Source organism: Theropithecus gelada, chromosome 12 (assembly GCF_003255815.1).
Source record: "Theropithecus gelada isolate Dixy chromosome 12, Tgel_1.0, whole genome shotgun sequence".
Classification (NCBI taxonomy): Eukaryota; Metazoa; Chordata; class Mammalia; order Primates; family Cercopithecidae; genus Theropithecus; species Theropithecus gelada.
Genome location: NC_037680.1, coordinates 28,648,317 through 28,671,797, shown reverse-complemented (window position 1 = coordinate 28,671,797; position 23,481 = coordinate 28,648,317). Strand labels below are relative to the sequence as shown.

The 23,481-nt window shown below is 38.3% G+C and overlaps 1 protein-coding gene across 1 annotated transcript in view; it reads right to left on the bottom strand.

Annotated features, from left to right (window-relative positions):
* Window positions 1–1,808: 1,808 nt before the first annotated feature.
* Window positions 1,809–23,481, bottom strand: part of LYPD6 (LY6/PLAUR domain containing 6) — a 150,122-nt gene continuing 128,449 nt past the window's right edge. The window contains exons 4-5 of the mRNA XM_025404681.1: window positions 7,477–7,607; window positions 1,809–5,273 (exon numbers count right to left, since the gene is read on the bottom strand). Of these exons, the coding sequence (XP_025260466.1) occupies window positions 5,106–5,273; window positions 7,477–7,607 (299 nt within the window). The 3' untranslated portion in view covers window positions 1,809–5,105. The remainder of the gene's footprint in view (window positions 5,274–7,476; window positions 7,608–23,481) is intronic.

Genomic DNA, 23,481 nt, shown 5'->3' with positions numbered 1-23,481 from the left:
AAAAGTGCCAGAGATGGATGAGGCCATTATGCATGTCACCCTGGTGACGTGTGTGTGTGTGTGTATGGAACAGAGTCCTGGATCAGGGATCAAAATCCTTGTAGTATAAACCACCAGTGGGGCCTCCCAAAATCACTCCAAAGCTTTAGCTATGAAAGCTATAAACGGGGTCATGCTGATTAACTGAAGCAAGGTATATAAAAGTGCTTTGCAAATAGTCATATACAAAAATTATTCTTTTGGGGTAATAGAAAAGAGGACCCCAGATAAATTTCTTAGGCTCTAGATTTTAGGTCTTTACCCAGTTTAAAATACAGTTATGTAGAGGTCCCCCAATCCAATTCCAGCAACTACAATGGAGTTAAAATTTGTCAAAGACAATAAACAGCAAGACAATAGTAATTGCTAATGAGACAGGCCATAATTTTTTTAAATAGCTAGAGAGAGTAACTGCTAAAAGTGACGGCTTCATTTGAAAGACATTTTGGAAATCTGCATTGGTTTTGTAACACCAAATTATGTCAGAAATGTTTATTATTATTTTTTTTTTAAATCATAGGCCGTTTTCAGTAGACTCTAGTGAAGAGTGCCCCAAGGTAGTCATGATGCTTCTTGTCCATGCCTTACTCCTGCCCCAAGTTCAGGTGCAATCTTAGAAAAATATCTGAATCTTTAAGTTCAAGTGCCCCCGGTTACGACGAGAATTTATAACAGATTCTCAGTGTTTTCATGTACTTCACTCTTAGTAGGTAAGTTAAAGTTATAAAAACATTTGTAAGCACTCTTTAAGTATTTCAGATAAAAGATACTGTAACACAGCCAAGGCAGCACTTCTACCTTTTACAGAGCTGGCATGCCCTGAATCTTGTTTGTAAATAAAATAAATGTGTTAGGAAAGGGATATGAAATACATTTATAAAGTGAAGAATTTCTTTAAAACTCCTTTGGGAGGCTGAGCCAGGTGGATCATGAGGTCAGGAGATCGAGACCATCCTGGCCAACATGGTGAAACCCTGTCTCTACTAAAAACACAAAAATTAGCTGGGTGTGGTGGTGGACACCTGTAATCCCAGCTACTCGGGAGGCCGCGGCAGGAGTCTCAGTAAGTGTGAGATTGCGCCACTGCACTCCAGCCTGGTGACAAGAGCGAGACTCTGTCTCAAACAAACAAAAAACCCACATTAAGTAAACATGTAAGTCTGTATCTTCAAAATCAAATTTTCTAAAAGCACAGTCCACCTGCAGTACCACTGACATTAAACAGACATAACTATTCACGGAGATCAGCAATAAGAGCTATCTTCACGTAAGTACCACACTTTTAAGGAGCATCAGTGACCAACTGTGTCACTGATTCAGACCAAGAGAAAACATATTACTTTGTGGAAAAGATTTCCCTGGAAATTTCAAAACATAAGTAATTAAAGAACAACCAGAGGTTGGGCACAGTGGCCACATGTATAATCCTAGAACTTTGGGAGGCTGAGGTGGGAGGATTGCTTGAGCCTCAGAGTTTGAGGCCAGGCTGGGCAACATAGTTGGATTCTGTCTCTGCAAGAAATGTCATTAAAACCTAGCCAGGTGTGGTGGCACATGCCTATACTGTAGTCCAAGCTACTCGGAAGGCTGAGGCAGGAGGATATCACTTGAGCCCAGGAGTTTGAGGCTGCAGTGAGCCATGATGGTGACACTGCATCCCAGCCTGGGCAACAGAGCAAGACCCTGCTGTCTCAAACAAAACAAAACAAAACAAAAACAAGGAGGAGGAGAATAATCAGGAATCACCAACAAGCTGACATTTTTCAAGCTTGCTTTTGATGTCTATCACTTTACTAAGAAAAATATAATAAATTCATTATATAGATAAAAATGACATGTACACTATTCCAATATTTGTTTCCTGTTGCAGAAGAAACCATCAAGAGGAAATCTTTTCTGGTGTATCATCATTAACACAATCCCCAAAATAGAGTAAGATTTAAAAATAGTTAATAGGGTGGTATATTTACACATACACACACATAATTTTTATATTTCCTGATTTAACAAAGACATGCTCTTGGGAAGCTGTAGACCTTATTGAAAAGTCTGGTCGTCTTTCCTTCTTTTATTTTCTGCAGTAAACAGACTGTATGAATCATTTGGCATTGGTGAATTGTGTTCTATCTTCTCATGCGTGTATTCTTGTCTATACAACTAGAAAGCGAGCCTCCGGAAGCAAGTTCCCTGTGGTGCTAATAAGCCCAGTGCCTTGTACATAACCTGGGTGCATTAATCATTGATTGACATTTGCATTTGCAGGGAGGAGCCTGGTAAGAGACACTCAAAACCTTTATTCATTGATTTACAAAATGTACAATATTTACAAAGTTTAGGCATTAATCCCATATTGACATGAATGCTGTGGAGGGTCTAAAAATAAATATGTGGCACATAGCTTAATATACACATCATGGCTCTTTACACTTACGCCATTACCAATGGTGAGATTTAATGGAGAATTTAATGTGTTAGAAAAGTCAGATGGCTGACCAGTCCTGGACCTTCCATGTGAATGACCTCCCTTGGCTCCTTGAGGCTGGAGATAGTGAGCAAATCACTTTCTTTCAAGAGAATTAAACACAAGCCATTCTGACAGGCACATGGGATGCACGCAGCAACATCTATGCAGAGTCTGCAAGCACTCCCGGGGTGGCAGTTGAATCTGCACCACTGTGGAACTGATCCCTGTACATCAGCCAGGGGGGCTTTCGTGTGGTCACTTTCTTGTTTCTTATTCAATCACATGCAGTACTTGGAAGATGTCAGTGGAGTGTAATCATGCACAAAAATGGTACTTGCAGGTATGTACAACATCAATTTTTCATTGTCTTATAGCATCTTTAGATGCAACATCAACTATCTCCTCTTTTAGCAAGAGGGATGAATGAGGAAGCCAAACCCCTACTCCCCAAAGAAAAAACATCATCTGGGGACACATGCAAATGGCATCCTGCAACAGCAGGGCGAGATAAACTCCACATGATAAGACAGATGAATTCCCATGAAGTCAGGCCTGAAAGTATTTCTACGGGGATAATTCCACCTTTCCTCTTCAATCCCACCTCATCCCACATAACCTAAATCTGAAGGAAACGGCTTCACAACATTGTGTTTGAGTTTTGGTACCTCTATTTGGAAAGTGGAAATACTAGTAACATTCCTTATAGGATTCTTGCAGGGATTAATCCTAACTTATGTAAAGTGCTTAGCATAGTGCCTGGCACATATGAGGTGCTTAATAAATGTCTTGCTTTCTCTCCCTCTACTTTCCTACCCCAATTAAAAGTAACATATTGATAAGCCTAACAAACTCTGAATTAAGGCCATTTGATGCAATTTAGATTATTTTGTATCAGAGTTACTGCTGTCAGTTCATATTTAGTCCCTGAGGGAGTCTCATTTTATGAGCCAGAGACATTTTTCTATGGAGGGCAGATGGACCCTGACAACACTGTCCTCTTTATTAGCCATGGTTCTACCAAGTTTCACACAAACACATCCCAAAACCCTGCACAGAAACTTAGACCAGTGATGGTCACCACCTGAATGATTCCTGGACACCATCACTGAGGAAACCATGAGAAAAATCCTTGAGACATATTGCTCTTGCTCACATGTTAACTTTTTCAACACTGGTGCAAGTATTATAGATAACTTTCAATAAACATATATTAAAAGCTCTACCACTGTTGAAAAATATGTATTCTAATTTGATCACTTTGTTCAGAATAACGAATTTTTTAGAATATATTTTAGTTTCTAGTTATGCCTTACAAAAATAAATACTGTTTAAATTATTTACAAGGAAGAAGAAAAATCATAACTTGGGGTACAAAAAATACAGGAAGGATGACAAAAACTTTACCATCTACTTCAAAAATAATATCTAAAAGAAATAAAAATTTCCCATTGAGTCTCCTTGTGAGTCTTGCAATCACTCCACTGGTCTACTTTCTCCTCATCATCGCATTTTATGCCTTGCTTCCCTATCATTCTAAAGACAATTTAATGCAGATTCTTCTCCATAAAGTCACTGGGGATTTGGAAGTGGGAGCTCTTTGGCAGTACGAACTGCCGACGGAGTAAGAAGCTGGCTGAGCCACTTAGTTGGCCCTCAGAATGAACTAGGACTAATCTCCACACATTTTCCTTTCATTCTGAAATCCTCTGTCTAGATTACCTATGGCTGAATAGAGCCCCATATCTGGGGAAAACAACTCCATCCTGGTTTGGGGCTCTGGACACAATTGACTCAGGTGGAATCTAGGATCTCATGAAGCAGAATTAGGTGCCAAGTCAAGGAGAAGGCCGATCTCACCAATTACATGAAGTATATTATATGAAGAATATATTATAACACAGCCACTTTATGGACATTGGCTCCATTAAGTTGGGGAAAATCCTCCTCCAGGCACCCCCACAAATGTAACGAACTTTTATGATTGCCTTTTTGTCTTCTGCACGGAACACAGGGAATGTAATTCCCAGCACTGGGAGAAGAATGTTAAGAAAATTAATTGAACAAATGGCTGGAATTGTTGGAATTACTACTCTTCCAGGGACTCAGTCAGAATTTCCAAGGAAACAGTCCATTCGTTTTGGAGTCAATGTTTTAAAATTCTAAAGCTACAAATGAATTCATGATTATATTTAAACCAATGGTTCTTTACTTTTCTCCTGAAAAGCCCACATCTATACATGCCCCTATAACATACTCCTAATATCTTAGAGTCTCAGGACCTACTGCATTTCATGCACGTATTCTTCCAAATTAAGAACCCCAGATCTCGATAAATGCAGAACTACTTCTTGGAATGAAAACAAAGGTTTATGGTATGGAACTTGGGCTGTACTGAGAGAAGGCTTTGATGGGTCCTGGTTAGACTCAAAATGGCTACAATGAAGCATTTATTCCTCATGGTAAGTGGCAATGCTTGGCTGTGATGACCTCCAAGAGTGTTGTGTCACATGTGTGTAATTACTGTCAGGCCAATGACTCATGCAGGACTGTGGACCATCGAGATCCCCACGGATCGCTATTAACACATGGAGCCACTGAGCTGCTATAACATGAGCCCTAACCACAACCACAAGCAGGACACTATCACTGACATACAGCGTGGGTGCCTGTTTGTCTGATTTATAGGTGACGTCGTGGCAAATGTGGCATCAGTTTCATTTCGGGGCAGCGGCAAGTTACAGATATTTCCTTCACAACAAGAAGTGCAGACCTGAAAGAAAGGAAGAAAAAAAGATAATGAGAAGCCAGCATGTCTTGGAAGGAGGCAGGGTTTTTGAAGGAACTGTCACCCACATGGCAAGATGCAAGTCAAAATTACCTGATCTATGAAGGAGATGCCAACTCTATGTTCAGGAAGGCTGGGGATAATATTTCATCTAGAAGCAATCTGGTCAACAGGAAAACCCCCCAGGCTAAACTTCAAGAGATCTAGGTGGCCGGGCGCGGTGGCTCAAGCCTGTAATCCCAGCACTCTGGGAGGCTGAGGCGGGCGAATCACGAGGTCAGGAGATCGAGACCATCCTGGCTAACACGGTGAAACCCCGTCTCTACTAAAAAAATACAAAAAACTAGCCTGGCGAGGTGGCGGGCGCCTGTAGTCCCAGCTATTCGGGAGGCTGAGGCAGGAGAATGGCGTAAACCCGGGAGGCGGAGCTTGCAGTGAGCTGAGATCCGGCCACTGCACTCCAGCCCGGGCGACAGAGCGAGACTCCGTCTCAAAAAAAAAAAAAAAACAAGAGATCTAGGTTTTGTTTCTGACACCCCCCTACTCATACGATTCTTAGAAAGGTGTGTAGCCTTCCTGGGCCTCAGTTATTTCGCCCTTAAAATGGGAATAACGAAACTCGTCCTTTTTCCATGAGGCTCTTTCTGACTACTTGAGGAAGAGAGGGTAAGCCTTCATTTGCTAAGTTTTCAAGTGAGAGTCAAGTGGCAACAACCCAGGTAATTTCAACTTGTGTACTGACTTTCATAGAACTGTTTGCATAAGTGTCTCCATTCTCATTGGGTGAGTTAATGTTGTTTGAAGGGTTTTCATTCATGCAGCTATTCCTGCTTTACACCACCTTACTTGTAGATCATAAGAAAGAAAGAAACCCACAGAGTTAGTGCAAAAATTGTCTTGGGGCTACACAAAGTATAGACCAGCAGCTCCAACATCAGCTGGGAGTTTGTTACAAGTGCACAATCTCAAACCTTGCCCCAGACGGAGAATTAGAACTACATTTTAACAAGATTCCCAGGTGATTCCTAGTCATGGGATGGTTATTAATAATATTCTATACAGTCATTATCCTGCAGGGATTTGAGTCTTTAGTCACAGTTGACATGTGCCAGGAAGACAGTATAATATTGCAGAGATAGACTCCAAACCAGAGGTGAGTTGGAATTCTGTGCCTGTTACTTACCAGCTGTGTGACTGAGCATATGACCCAACTTCTCTAATCCTTAACTTTCTCCTTAGTAAAGAGGCCACAGTAACTCCTCAGAATCAAGTCCAATTTGCTGGAGAGGTCAGGGAAAGCCTTTGGTTTTACTCAGTTTGAACCAGGAGCAGAGTAGGCAGATTATATTTAAAATTTTAATTATTAGTGTATTCAAGAGGTTGCTTGAAAATTAGGTGTCTGCCTTAAGAAAAAGAAGCCCTTACTGACAGTGCTGTTCCCAGGTATTGAGAGTGGACATTGCCCAAACCAGCAGGAAGGCCACCTGCAGGAGAAGTGTTCAGCTGCTAAATAAAGGCCAAGGCCTGATATGTTAAGGTCACAGGTACAGACAGCAGGAAGGCGAGGCTGCCTTTCTGTGATCTTCATATGGCCCTTCAAGGCTACCTCCCAAGCTCATTTTACACTGAGTGCTTTTGTACGTAGGCACCAGGTGTTTCCGTATACAGGCTTCTACAGGTACCAGGTGAAAAAGCTTAAGCAAACACACAAGATGGGTCTCTTGTCACCTAATGACTCAAGAGCCAACGGACCCTCGCCAAACTGACATCCCAGTCACAATATGAGCCCTACTTTACAGAAAGTTATCAAAGCTGAATTGCCTCAGTCCCCTTGTGATGAATGAACGGGGTACATCTGCAAAGCTTCACCGTGATGGGCATCACTGGTCCCTCGCTCCTCTTTTTTCTAGTAGCTTTATTACTTTCCTCTGAGTGAAGAAAGGGTTTACAATAACACTGAATACCCTCTTGATGTGTGTTTACACAATTTATATCAGTTGTCCTATGCTCTGGTATATAAGTGTATTCTTTTAGAGCAAACACGAAAGGAAGAGTCTTTTCATAGAGCATAAAGACAGTCAAAAGGCAGCCTTCATGGGGGAATAAGAATCTGCTCATGATTACTGGCAGATGTCTGAAGAGAAGCAGCTGGCTATGTAGTACTGGTCACTTGCTCTGTTGCCCAGACCTTGTGGCCTTCATGCTCGGAGTCTCTGCAGCCAGTGGATAAGCACTCTTCCAGCGGGACGCAGCGTTTGGTGACTGAGATGCTGTTTCCTGTGACTTCCATTGTGTGCTGAGTGTAGCAGTATCTGGTCTCTGTCAACAGAGAAAATATATTTTATTTGAGATGGGAAATGTTGGCCCAACCTGCCTAAAAGGAAAATAACAGGAGTGTCAGCATTATCATTTCAGAAAAGACCTAATAGCACATAAGATGTGCATTGCTTTGAGTTTATGTCCACCCCCAAAGACCTCCTTGGAGAGCTCCACTGTGCCATGGTAGGAGGACAGTCTTCAAAGAATAAAGATTTCTCTGCCCAGCATTATTCCCATAAACCAAGACACAATGGTTTCTCCTTGCCTTTCAACAAATTTTGCCACTGGACTGATTTTTATTTTTAGGAGATGAGTAGTTTGGGGGGGGATGACTTAAGAGGTATAAGTCATAGCAATTTTAGGGAAGATGAAAGGACAAAGAGGTTCAAAGAACTCAGGGTTAAAATGAGTTAGGCAGATAACAGTGGTCCTCAAGGAGATAAAACACTACAGCAGTGGCTGGCGTGTGTGTGTATGTGTGTGTGTGTGTGTGTGTGTTGGGGGAAGCAGCTATTCACAAGAGCGGAACAATTCAAAACTTTGTGCTATTGAGCATAGCTGGGTCCAGGGTGCATTACAGAGGAAGACTGAAACAATAATGAACATTTTTCCAAAACTGAGGAGCTTCATTTCTCCCTAGCATGATTTCAGTGTCTTCCTAGGACGACGATGAAGGCCATGAAGGGAGTTTCCAGAGGTCCTTCTATGTCTAATGAATCTGAAAGCTTGTGATTTCTTCCAAAATTCTTTGGGGGAACTTTTTATGTGTAATTTAAAAACTAAAGAAAAATGGCTTTGTCAATGTAATTCTTTAAGACCTCCAGGCAATGTTCAGCTTTCTAAGTATGGGATTTAGGAGAATGTTCTTGCTCTCCTTTCACATTAAAAAAGAAAAAGAATAATTCTTAAGAAATGTCACCGAGCTGTTTTTCATCCACATCTTGGACCCAACTTTGCATGCTTTATACATTTCAGATATTTAGTGGCTAATATGGAATTATGACCTCCTATGAGATTATTTATTAGGCAATAAAAATTCCCCCCTACCAGATTCTGTCATGATTTTGGCAGCTTTTAACTGAAGAACTAATGTCCAAAAAAGAAAGCGTAAGAAAATTTTAGGTCCTGAGAATGAGCTAATACAGACCCATTAGCACAACCTGGAAGTCATCAAAACTCAGGGGTTTTAAGTCTTCCTAGAGACCCTCACCTGAGAGGAATCCCAAATGGTTTCCAATTAAATCGTACTAAGAGCTGCCACATTCCCAGTGGTGATGCTATTGGTGGGTGTGCCTGGGCAGAGTGTGTGTCAACACCCTCCCCTAAATGCTGTCCCACACTGCATCCTGGCTGGAATTGTTAGTTGGATTGGGCTGAGACTTGCTCCAAGGTTGCTAAGGGTCCTACGGAGCTCTTTGGGAGTACAGTAAGGTCATCTGGGGAGCTCACAATAAGAATAGTTGAAAGTTTTCTACCTGGCAATAATTCTCCCAAAGCCCTAAACTATGTTAACATTGGAGTGCTTGCTTTTCTGATGAAGATGAGGCAGCAGCTCTCCTCTTTTTTAAGCCTTTGACAGGTTTTGAAAAATGGAGGCCGGTGGCTTGGGAGATTTACCACATCTTCTAAGAGGACTGGTTTACTTCTTTGGTATCAGACTCGATGGACGCTTTATGGTCACAATAGGTTCATCTTTCCCACCCCCACCCCAACTTCAAATGTTCTAGAGAGCAATAAAATCAGGAATGTTCTTATCTCTTGTCTCCTCTTCATGCAGACAGCTAAGAGCAGCTGCCAGAGGTTTTACTGCTCCAAATGTAAATCCGAGCAGATAAGATCATAGGCTTATGGAATAAGTAAATCACTACGTAGCTGCAGTTTTGGAAATTAGCTTTTTCCTCCAAGTAGTGAATTATCCTGTTTTAAGTAAGCCTTAAAATAACAATTGGTGAACTTGATATGACTACTTCTTTGTTCATACTTTTCTATCTTTAACAAAATATCTTACACATTTATTAATGGACAGTGTATTCCATTGAATGAAAGTAGATACAACAACTGATGAAAATAATTTTTCAGGAAAACATGCAAAAGCTTAATACCTAATAAGCTGATGTTTTGCCATTCTGGGGGTAGAAGGGAGATCAGTGCAGTAAGAATTTTTTCTTTTACTTCACCCAGTCCAATTCATGAAACAAAAATATACAGAGAACACTGCCCTCACTTCCAGCAGTACAGACCTCAGTGCTGAAGCATCAACCGCTCAAAAGCATTTATTTCACTTCTTATCTTACAAAACTCCTAGGTGAGTTATGAAATGTTAATGTGGAAAAAGGTTCTGTGGTTTAAGAAGTTTTGAAAATGCTCAAAGTTGAACAGATTTCTTCAGTGCACAATTTATGAGAACCTTCTATATGTGCTGTGATCTTGTGATCTCCAAAGGTATATTGGGGTGAACAGGCAGAATTTCCCAAGTAGAACTAGGTGGGCCACATTTGGCTTATCACTGGACTGGAGTAAGGATAAAAACCAAGTTTCAGCCACAGAGCATTGTTCTCCATGCATTTTGAAAACTCCTTGGGTTAGTAATGAGGTAATATGAGAATCAAGCCTGCTGATAACTTCACACTAAAAGGATTTCAAAGGCTTTTATCTAAAAGATAAAAAGATGAATTTGAATTTCCACCAGGTTAGTTTCAGTCTCTAAAATCTCATATTCTGCAACTACACGGTATTCCCAGAGGTTGTGAAACAAAAGTCTTTTACTATTAGATTCACAGGCATTCAACTAAAATCAGAAATGGAAAAGAGAACTTCATCAACAATTGGAAAATACAATTTTTATGAAATTCACACCCATGTGCACGCATGCACACAGAGTTCATAATCTAGTTCTGAAATTTAAAAGTAACCCAAAGCTAAATTGCAAACTTTCATTTACCCACCAATATTGTTTTTAATAACAGAAACTATATTTAAACAAAACATACATAAGATGATTGGAATTGAGACATTACAAATGTCCAACTTTCTTATAAAAGGTTTTCTCACCACTCAATTATTCTTCACGGTTCTGCTAGTTTTAGTTTCTTCATAAACATACAGGTTGATAAAAATGATGCTAGAGAATAATTCTTCATGTGCAAGAAAATTAATGGGTGGAGAATACTTTAATAATAATACTAAGAATTATATTGAAAAATGAAAAGCCAGTCGCAGCTGCCTACTCTCTCCCTGCCACCATTCCTTACTGTTCACGCAGCTCTTCACTTTTGCCACCTACTTCCCTGCAACGACTGTTCCTTCTGCATCAAATTCCATGCCCGTTCCCCATGTCTGACCCTGCAGGATCTCTGTGACTCTGGGACTCTACTATGGATAATCTCATCTGTGGGACTCTCCATCCTAGACTTCAGAGTTCCATCTTACAGATGTTCTCCTCATCTCTGGTCTCTCCACTTTGAACACTTTCTCTAATACGAAAGTCAATATTCTCCCGTGTTCTGTCCTTGAACCTCTTCTCACTCAAGTGGCCTCATCAAACTTCTGATGCCATGTCTTCAGTCTGACTCTTTCTCCTGAACTGCAGAACCAAATTACCAACTATTTTCTGGACACTGCCAGGATCACCTCACACCTAATGTGTCTCAACCCAATGCATTATCTCCCTCCCCTTTGCATCTTTTTATCTTCACATGTATCTATCTCAGGAAGGGACCTCCTGGTCCCTTCTCCAGTAACTTGAACTAGAAATCTGGAATCAGCTCAGACTTCTCCCTAATCTGGGAGTCTCCAAGTCCTCTGAAATGTCTCCATTATCCATCTGGTCTTTCCTATTCCATTTTCCATTTCCTCAATTCAGGACTTCATCGTTTCTTGTTTTCTTTGTCTCTAACATGCAACTCACCACACGTGAAAGCATGAATGCCACCTAATTGTCAAGGAATCCTGATTGTTGAATTACTATGCCTATTTGGCCTACCTGAGTGGCTTGGGAATAGGCCATTGCTCTCTCTGCTCCTGAAGCTGTGTGTCAAGTGCATTGGAGTAACTGCTCTTCCCTGATAGAATCACCAATTAATTTCATTTCTAACTCAGAGCCTGGCATTTGAGACTTAGCCCTCATTACTCAAGGTTCTCCTTGATGGAGGCTCCAAACTATCTCATTGCCTCATATATACCTTGAGACATAGCACCACAACTTTTGACCATGCACGATGAAAAATGTGCATCCTTAGCTTGGTCTGCATATTTTTTCCTATCTTCTACTCCTGGATGCCTGATATTCTTCAAGGCTCAATCCAAATGTGATCAATTCTGTGAAACCTTCCTGATCTTCCTCCCAACCAGGTCAGTGTTCTCTCTCTTCTCCATGTTGCCCCAGTCCTTCTTAACTTTCTCATTTGGGGTATCTGGATTTCCTTTTAGATCAAAGTTTCTGATCAAAACAGTTGACCTTTTGTTTTTAAACTTTTTTTTAAATTTCATCTATTATTTTGAGATAACTGTAGATTCCCATACATTTGTAAGGAATACTAGTAACAGTGAGATCCTCTACACCCTTTACCTAGTTTCCCCAAATGGTAACAACTGCAAAACTATGGTATAATATCACAACTGTGATACTAACATTAACCCAGTCAAGATAAAGAACATCTTCACAGCCATAACCATCCCTCATGTTGACCTTTTATAGTCACACCCTCTTCCCTCCTGCCCCCACCCCTTCCCTAAGCCTTGGCAACCACTAAACAGTACTGCATTTCTATAATTTTGTCATTTTGAGAATGTTATATAAATGAGTCACACACGTAATATTTTGGAATTGGGCATTTTCACTCAATCTCATTCACTGGGTTTGTTAATTTTTAAGAGTTTGTTAACTTTTATTGCTGAGTAGTATTCCACAGTATAGATGTTGAAAGGACATCCAGGTTTGTTTCCAGTTTAGAGATATTATTAATAAAGCTACTATGAACATTTGTGTAGAGGTTTCCGTGTGAATATAAGTTTTTACTTCTCTGTATGACTGACCAGAAGTGAAATTGCTGGGTTACATGGTAGTTGCATGTTTAGTTGTTTAAGAAACTGTCAAGCTGCTTTCCAGAGTGGCTATGCCATTTTACATTCCTGCCAACAACGTATGAGTGACGTAGTTTTTCCTCCTTTTTACTAGCATGTGGCATTTTTCCTATTCTTTATTTTAGGTATTCTGATAGAAGTACAGTAATATCTCATGCTTGAAATTTGCATTTCCCTTATGGCTAATGATGTTACATATGTTTTCATGTGTTTATGTGCCATCTGGTTATCTTCTTTGGTGAAATGTCTGTTCATACTTTTCCTATTTTCTAATTATGTATTTTGTTTACTGGTGCGTTCTGAAAATTATTTATATATTCCAGATAGCAGTTCTTTGTCAGATATGTGATTTGCAAATATTTTTCCCATTTCATAGCTTGCATTTTCATTCTCTTAACAGGGTCTTGTGCAAAAAAGTTTTAAATTTTGATGAAGTTCAATTTATTACTTTTTCTTTTATGAGTCATCAAGAACCTCACCTAGCCCTAGATTTATGAAGATTTTTTTCTATTTTTTCCTAAATGAGATATGTTTTTATATTTCACATTTAAGTCTGTGACTTACTTTAACTTTTGTAAAAGGTGTGAGACTTGGGCTAAGATTCATTTTTTGCCTGTGAATGTCCAGTTCCTTCAGTACCATTTGTTAAAAAGGCTATCTTTTCTCCACTGAATTGCTTTTACACCTTTGTTAAAAATTAGTTGGGCATATTTTTAAGGGTCTATTTATTCTGTTTAACTGATCTATGTCTATTTCTCTGCCAATACCGCAGTCTTGATTACTACAGCTATATATTAAATCCTGAAATAGGGTAGTTTGATTCCTCCCACTTTATTCTTCTTTTTCAAAATCATTTTAGCTATCCCAGTTTCTTACCTTTCCACATAAACTGTAGAACACTTTTGTCTATATCTTTAAAAAACAAACAAACAAACAAACAAACAAAAACTCTTCCTGGGATTTTGACAGGAATTGTGTTAAACCTATATAACAATCTGTACAGAATTGACATTTTACTATGCTGTCTTTCAATCTATGAACAAGGTCTTTCCATTTATTTAAATTTTATTTTTTTCATTGATGTTTTGTAATTTTCAGCATACAAGTCCTATATATGTTGTGCTTAGATTTACCTGTAAGTATTTAATTTTTCTGAGCAATATAATGGCGTATTTTAAAAGGTATATATAAATGGTACATTTTAAATTTCAGTGTTCACATGTTAATTGATAGCATATATAAACACAATTGAGTTCTGAATTTATCTTATATCCTATGACCTTGCTAAACTCATTTATTAGTTCCAGGAATTCTCTTCAGATTTGTTGGAATTTTCTATATAGAAATCATGTTATCTGTGAAAAAGGACAGTCATTTTTTTTCCTTTCCAATCTGTATGTCTTTTATTTATTTTTCTTGTCTTATTGCACTGGCTAGAACCTGCAGGACTGCACTAAATAAAAGTAGTGAAAGCAGACATAATTGCCTAGTCCTCTGTCTTAGCAGGAATGCACGCTGTCTTTTATCATTAAGCATAATGTTAGCTGTAGGTTTTTTATCGATGTTATCAAGTTGAACAAGTTTCTCTCTATTCCTATTTTTCTGAGAGGTTTTAATTATAAATGGTGTCTAATTTTGCCAAGATACGAACATGTGATTTTTCATCTTTAGCCTATTAATACTGTGGATTATATTGGTTGATTTTCAGAGATTAAACCAGCCTTGCATCCCTGGATTAAGCCCCACTATGTCATGGTGCACAATTCTTTTCACATATTGCTATATTCTATTTGCCAATATTTTGTTAAGAACTTTAGTGTCTATATTCATAAAAAATAATAGATTGGAATTTTGTATTTTATTTTTTGGTTTGTTTGGTGCTGTCTTGCTCTAGTTTTAGTATCAGGGTAACTCCGGCTCCATAAAATGAATTGAGAAGTATTCCCCCTTCTCCTCTATTTTCTGGAAGATTTTGTGTAGAACTGGTGTTAATTACTCTATTAAAACATGGTAAAATTCTCCAGTGAAATTATTTGGGCCTGAATAGTTCTTTTATGGGTGTTTTTAAGTTATATAAAAAAATTTCTTAGTAGTTATAGAACTATTTATTTCATTTTAAGTGAATTGTGGTACTTTGTTTTTTGAGTTATGGTCCATTTCATCTAAGCTGTCAAACTTATGTTTTTGAGCTGTTCATACTATTCTCTTATTTTCCTTTTCTTAGTACCTTAATGTTTTCCTCCAATGATTTCAACTGAAAAAATTGTATGTCTTTATAGTGTACAATGAAATGTTTTAGTATATGTATTCTCATTGAGTTTTATTCTTATAATTATTTCCTGCTTTTTGTTTAGGCTTGTTTTTACTTTTGGTTTTTCTCTTCCTTTTCTACCTTCTTGATGTGTGAGCTTAGAGAGTTGATCTTCCTGTTTTTAAATAAGTGCATACAGTGCTATAAATTTCTGTCTCAGCACTGTTCATTGTCTTTTTAATTTCCCTTAAGACTTTATCTTTGATCTGTGGATTATTTAGATGTGCATTGTTTAGTTTTCAAGTGTTTGGTGATCTTCCTTTTATTTTTCTGTCATTGATCTCTAGTTTTGTGTGTCAGAAAACACTCTGTATGATTTCAATTTTTAAAAGATTGTCGAGGTTTGCTTTCTGGCCCAGGATATAGTTTATTTTGGTATGTGTTCCATGGTCACTTTGAAACAATGTATATTCTGGTGTTGCTGGATGGAGTGTTCTGTAAATGTCAATTAGATTCTGTTGGTTAATGGTGCTGTTGAATTCCGTATCTTTGCTTATTTTTTCTGTAGTTCTACCAGTTTTTGAAAGAGTGGTATTGAAGTCTCCAACCATAATTGCAGATTTATCTATTCCTGTTGTCATTTATATTATTCTGTTGCACATATTTTTCAGCTCTGTTATTTGATGCTTATATATTTAAGATTGCTGTATCTTCTTAGTGGACTGGCTTTTTTTATTATCATGCTATAATGTTCCTCTCTGACTCTGGTAATTTTGTTTGCACTGAAGTCTTTTGATTAATGTTTCCACATTATCTTTTTCTATGCTTTTAATTTGCTTATATAATTATTTTGAAGTAAATTTATTACAGATGACATATATTTGGGTCATGGTTAAACATATTCTGTCAATACATTTCATTTATTTTGTATATTTATGCCATTCACATTTAAGGTAGTTATTGATATGGTAAGACTTAAATTTTGTTGTTTTCTGTCTTTTTTTTGTTTTCTTTTTCTTACAGTCCTATGGGTTACATGAATGTTTTTTAGAAATCCATTGTGATTTATCTACAGTGCTTTTGAGTATATCCCTTTTTAAAATTGTTGCTTAGGTATTAAATTATATGCAAAACTTATCATATTCTGCTGGCATCGTAATTTTACCAATTACAGTGAAGTATAGAAAACTTACCTCTTTTAATACCCTAATACCTTCCCTTGTTTGTAATAATTTTTTTTTTTTTTTTTTGAAACAAAGTCTTGCTCTGTCGCCCAGACTGGAGTACAGTGGTGTGATCTGATCTTGGCTCACTGTAACCTCTGCCTCCCAGGTTCAAGCAATTCTCCTGCCTCATCCTCCCGAGTAGCTGGGACTACAGATACCCACCACCATGCCTGGCTAATTTTTGTATTTTTAGTAGAGATGGGGTTTCACCAACATGACCAGGCTGGTCCTGAACTCCTGACCTCAGGTGATCCACGTGCCTTGGTCTCCCAAAATGCTGGGATTACAGGCATAAGCCATTGTGCCTGGCTATAATATAATTATATTAAATAATCCACTACAATATATTTATTAGAACCACATCAGACAGCATTATGATTTTTGCTTCAACTGTCAAACATAATTCAGAAAACTCAAGAGAATAAGGACATTCCATTGTACTGTATTGTAGTATAAAGTATGTTTACTAAGTTTTTTCTCCCTTTCTGATGTTTCAAGTTTCCTTCTTTTATCATTTCCTTTCTTCATATAGAGCTTCCTTCAGCCATTCTTTTAAGGTAGGTCTGCATCATATAGAGCTTCCTTCAGCCACTCTTTTAAGGTAGGTCTGCTAGTGACAAATTCTCTCAGTTTTTCTTCCCTTGAAAATGTCTTAATTTCTTCACATTCCTGAGGGATATTTTCTCTGAATATAAGATTCTGCACTGATATTTTTTTTTCTTAACAGTTGAAAAATACTGTACCATTGACTTCTGGTCTCCATAGTTTCTGATGAAAACATTTCATTGAACTGATTTTTCTCATATCAGATGTTCTTTTTCTCTTGCTATTTCAAGACTTTTTGTTTGTAGAAGTTTGATTATGTGTTTTTGTGTGGCTTGCTTTAGTTTTATCCTTTTTGAGTTTGCTCAGCTTCTTAGAAAAATGTTTAGCTGCTGTTTCTTTGAGTACTTTTTTCAGCTTCACCCTCTTTCTACTGTTCTCTTGGAACTCTGATGATGTAGTGTTAAAACATTTGTTACAGCTCCATAGATCTCTGAGGCTCTGTAGAAGTTTCTTTCCCCTCAGACTGTTTTCTATGTGTTGTTCAGATTGGATAATTTTTATTGCTCTATTTCCCAAATTCACTAATTCTTCCCTTTATTCCTTTCATTCTGCTGTTCAGCCCATCTATTGAGATTTTTATTTCAGGTACATTATGTTACAATTCTACAATTTCCATTTGGTTCTCCTTTATATTTTCTATTTCTTTGATGAGATTTTAAAAATTTGTTTCAGGTGTGTTTGTAATTACTTACTGAAACATTTTTATTATGGCTGCTTTAAAACCCTTGCCAGATAATTCTAACATCCCTATTTATCTTGGTGTTGGTATATATTGATTGCTATTTTTCATTCAGTTTGAGATCTTCCTGGTATGACAAGCGATTTTTTAAATTGAAGTCTAAACATATTGTTATTATGTTAGGATACTCTTGATCTTACACTCCCTGTTTGAGAGTGGCAAGAGTGCCTCATTAATGCTTCCCCTGTGGACTCTACTGATGACATGGGGTGGGAGATGTGTTGTAGCCTCACTGCCAGTGGGTGGTGGTGAAAGGTGAAGTCTTGACTCTCCATTAAGCCTCCTTTGACACAACTGTGGTCAGGGGAAAGTAGAGGCATCTCATTGTTGCTGGTGGAGGTGAAGTCTAGGCTCCCTAACACAGTCCCCATCAACACTGTGGAAGAGACCTTGTTATTGCTTGGTGGGGAGGGATAAAAATCCCCTTTACTTGTCCTTCTCTGATACAATCCCAAGCAGAAAGGTTGGGACATCTCATTACAGCCTGTTGAGGATGAAGTCAAAGCTTTCCATTCAGCCTCTGCTGGTATGGGGTTAGGGCTACAATTTTTTCCATAGTGTTTTGCTGAAGTAGAACAGCTATTGTCTAAAAGTTACCTTTCAAGGCTTCCCCCTTCCTAGTCCTTTTGCCAAAGAGCAAACTTTTGTTGGAGGTTTATTTTGCCAGTGTCTATCGCATTTTTAGAATGCTGACTTCCTCAGCTTCAAGTCTAGAATATATGATACTGAAAGAAAACCTAGTGAACTAAGCACTGTGTTGTTCCTTGAGTCTTGAAGTCCCTAGTCTGTCATTTTCTTTACCCCTTTCAGTCTTTTCATGTTTTTGGTTTGTTTCTTAATAAATAATGTTCAGAATTTTTTGTTGTACTTAGCAGGAGGAATAGACAAGTACATCTGCTCCATCTTTCCAGAAATGGAAGTTTTCAGCTTTTGATATTTTGGGCTAATTTTGTTTTGGGCACACTGCTCAGTGAATTGTATGACATTTAACAGCATCCAACAGCCTCTTCTCACTAGATGCCAATGTCATGCCGACAATAACAACTAAGAATGTCTCCAGACATTGACAAATATACTTTGGGCAGGGAAGAGGGAATTGCTCCTGGTTGAGATCTACTGTTGTGTTGTACATTATAATCTTGAGAATCAGGCCCATTCTTGTTGGTGTCTGCATTCCCTCCAACATATAACACAGGGCCTTGCACACAATAGCAGGCATTTAATCTCTAATAAACTCTGTATTACCAGCAGAGATGGATGGGTGCGAAGAATATATCTAGCTGAGCTCTTCCATTCAAAGGTGAACCAAATTAAAACATTTTAATTTAGTTCTATGATGTCTATAACATATCTTCCATTGCTGTATTTTGAATAGTCTCATCAAATTTAAAAGAGAAATAATACTACACTTCTACCAGTAGTGCAATTTTCACATACTATCACCACCTCTCAAAATTATTTGCCAGGACTACCAAAAGTAAACCTATGCATATTCTATGAAGCTAAAATTCTACTCCTCAATATATATCCAACAGGAATGGTAAGTCCTAGAATGTGCATAGAAGAATTATTCATATAAACATAGTGTAAAAAATGTCAATTAGTGACAGAATGAATAAATGATGGCATCTGTTCACATAACAATGAGAATGAATGGATTCCAACTAAATCTAAAGAAATGGATGAATCTCACATAATACTGACTGAAAGAAGTCGAACACGAAAGAATTGTACTGTATGATTCCACCTCTACGAAGAACCCAGTAAGAGGCAAAATTAACCTACACTACTGGAAATTAGGAGGGTAACTATATTAGTTTCCAGGGTTACCATAAAAAAAAACACACCGAATGAGTGCTTAAACAAAGGTTTTCTCAGTCCTGGAGGCTAGTAATTGAAAATCAAGGTGTTGGCCAAGGCTGATTCTTCTGAGTCCTCTCTTTTTGGGCAGTCTTTTCCTTGTGTCTCCACATCAGCTTCCCTCGGTTCCTGTCTTTGTTCCCATCTCTTCTTACAAGGATGCTTGTCAGACTGGATCAGGGCCCAGCTGAATGACCTCACTTAGTTACCTATTTAAAGACCCTATTTCCAAATACAGTCTCATTCTGAGGTACTAGAGGTTAGGACTTCAACATACGAATTTGAGAGCAGGTAGGGGGAAAAGTGGGGAGGACACAAGTCGGTCCATAACTGCGACGCTTGGTGGTAGGAAAAGTGACTGGAAACAGGCATGCAGGGAGCTTCTAAGATGCAGGGCAATTTCTTAATCAGGGTGCTGCTTACATGGAGTGTTCAATTTGTGAAGGTCCATCACGCTATTTACTATTTACTATTTATATATATATAAAATACTTCAAAGTTCAGTAAAATTGAAAGCAAAAGAAAAAAAGAGCCCAAGATGAAAGAAAAGAGACTCAAGAAAAGGATGAACTACAAATTGAGTTGCAGATAAACTGAATTATTTAAAACTTACCCTAATTAGGAATTACTACAGTCTCTGCTTTCAGGCACCAGATTGTTCTTTTGGCTTTTCTGCTCTTATCAATTACTCTCCATAGATCTTTTAAAAAGATGTGTTTTCTCCTCTTGTCCCAAGTAAAAAATTCCTCAAGGCAGAAATTAAAAACAAATAAATGCTCATCACCCTGACTAAATCATAGCTGGTTGGTCTCCTCTACCCTGAAGCCAGCACCTCTTGAGGAAGCTGCCAAATGGAGACTTCCCTATCTTTAAAAAAAAAAATTCCTCCACATTTCTTAATGAACTTCTCACTTGAGGAACTTCTTTTAAAACTAATCACTGAAATTCAAGAGGCAATGTACTTATTACCAAGGCCAACTCCAAAAAGGCAGTTGGGAAGGTATGCAAAGGTAGTGAGGATAGACAGTACTTCATGGTGAACAATGGTTAGAATAAAAGTGATACGGCAGACCATCAAATGGAAGCGTCCCAGTTGAGGCAACTGGATTTGTAAAAAATATTTGGACAAAACATTGTGAATTGGAGAAGGTTAGATGCTCTCAGTGTATGAAAAATGTCTTGTACAGGCTGATAGAACTTAAGGGTAAAAACTTGCTGGAAAAGTTCTAAGACTAATTCCGAGAATTACAAAGCCAGCTGAAATGGACTGGCTTACATTGTCTTACCAAGAAAGAGAACAAAATTTAAAAAGCCAATTAAAATGTAAACAACAAAAATCTGTGTGAAAGCATGGACTGCCGTTGTGGACTGGATTTAAAGAGCAAGGTTCCAGAGAAAAGACAAGCCCCCTGAGTGGTGCCTGACATTCTATACCTGTTCTCCCCTCAAGGCTTTTGCTGATTCAGAAACTGCACAGGTGGAGAGGCTGAGAAACCAAGCAGAAAGCTCTGCTAAGGGACAGAGAAGTAGGGCAGCACCTTCATCAGTCTCTAGGGGACTGGAAGCACAAACAGGAGATCAGAGCTAGCGGGGCAGCCGCAGGAGAAAGGAGGTTCAGAGAAGCGAGACTGATAGTCTCCACATAGAATTCCAGGATGGCAGTTATTTACTTTCATCACTTTAAAAATGTCATCTGGTTAACTTCTACCTTCTATTTTTTCTGTCAATACTAGGTGTTGGCAAGATTGTGCAGCAACTAGTACCTGCATGCACTGCTGGTGAGATTATAAGTGGTACCGTCATTTTGCAAACGGTCAGGCAGTATCTAGTAAAGTCAACGCTTACATACCCCATGCCTAGCAATCCCACTTCTGGGAACGACCCAGCAGAAACGCATATGAACATGTACCGAAAGAGATACAGAAGAATGTTCATAGTATTAAGAAACTGGAAACAATCCAAATGTCCTTCAATAGTGGAACAGATGAAGTTTAGTATATTTATATAATGATCTACTATACACCCCTGAGAAAACATGACTGTGCTGCTCAAAAATCATAGAGGAATTTCACACACATAATGTTTGAAAGCAAGGAGTATATTCTATACCACTCCACTTATATGATGCTCAGTGATAGTAGTCTCAACATTGTTACCTTTGGGGATGGAGTATAATGACTGGGGCACCCCAGCAGCCTCTGGGGTTCTATTGCTATGGGTGGAAACATGGCATGTTCACTTTGCAAAAATTCACAAATTGTGCACTTATGATCTCTTCACTTTGCAGTATGTATGTTTAACTTTACTTTAAAATTACTTTTAAAAAGGAGGAAGTCTAAGACTTTCACTGAGCAATATGACAATAATATGATAAGAGACATCATCTGAAAACATCTTATTACAAAGCAGCCAGAAGTGTTGGATAAAATGTAACCAACACTTTTTGTAAATGTACAAATGAATTCTCCCAAAAGGAAAGTGTCAAGGGCCAACACTGGATAAGTTACTGATTTCTCTCTCCTAGGGAAAGAACAATGTTAAAAGATAAGCTATAATAAATCGCAAGGCGCTGGGTCCCCATGGGATTCAGAGAGAGAACAGAGACTCCTGTATAAATGAAAAAAAATTGGAGGGCTATATTCTAACTGTAAAATTGCCTAAAAGGAAGAAAATTCCACCCTTAGGTTAAGTCAAACACAAAGGTTGTCTGTTTCAGCCTGGGTTATGTCTGAAAAAAGTCAATAATAAAGAAATCATTCCTGAAAATTTGTAACCATGGTCTTGTCCTCAGTTGAGCTGAGGATCACATTTACATTTCTTGCTTGTAGCAAGAACCATCAGGCAACTGATCTGGAAAAAGCTATCAAGGGATATGTCCAGCTTTTTCTTTACTTTTACAGAAAAACAGTGAAGAGCATAGAAGCTGGAGCCAAAAGAGTATGTGTCCTCTAACTCAGAAATTTCCTTTTCCTGATTATATATCAGTAATACTTTCAAATGGAGATTTTGCCTTAGAGGGAGGCATCTGTACTCCATAATTAAGAAGGAACATAATGTCTTTGGCTTAGGTATACTCCACAAAACAGGCCTTTTTAAAAACTGTAATGTCTTTGACTTCACATTTAATTCCACAGACTTTTAATAACCATTTATACAGTCCCTCTCTCTAGGACCTATTCATCTTGCAGCACAGAGAAAAGTCATGGGCAAACATAGATCCAAGCACATAACACTCTTGTTTTAGATAATCAGTTCCTTCAACTGGCCCCTCACATAATATGATTTCAAGATCCTTTTCCATTCTGGCTCACAAAGTCAAGAAAAATTGGACAGATTTATGAGTAGCTGATGAAATTAAAGTTGTTGCAAAGGAAGTGCTCAGAGACCAAAGATGAAATGGAAGCCAAGTAAGTAAAGCAACCAGAGTCAGTTATGGAGAGCATCTTAAGTTCCCGTTTCTGGGAAGGAAGTATGGTACTATGAATCTGGAAGCACCAGAGGCACAGATAATGTAATGGAGGAGAACGCACTTATATCACACACCTTCTGAAAAGAAGAGGGACAGGGAACCTGAGTTAGCTACAGGTGTGTCCAGCTGATGCCGCCACTGCCAAAAGAGTGATTCCCGTCAGGAGGAAGCTTTCCTGACACTTACTTGGCCAAACAATAACTCAAAACAAGTCTGAATCCCTGAATGTCAGTTGCTAAGATACACTATGTCTCTACGCACATGCGTGTGACTGAGGTCAGCTTTAGAAAATTCATGACATTCAGTGAATCCCCTAAGTAATTTGGGGTGTGCACTTATTCCGTGTATATAAGATTGAATACTTAGGTGAGATGATTTTTTCACTTTCAACAAGTTATTTTCACATCAGGTGATAATTTAAACCTACTTAACTATGTCACAAAACAAACCAAAAAACCAGGAATGTCTTAGAATTTCCATATCTCAGTTGCCCTTCCTAAGCCCATTGGTAGTCCTAGAGCTGCTTCAGACTACTCACAAACAGAAAAATCTAGAGTTAGCTAGTAGTGAAATACATTTTCTATTTTAATTTATTAATACAATGGCATTATTTCCATTGTTAGAAAAATCTGAAGAAAACC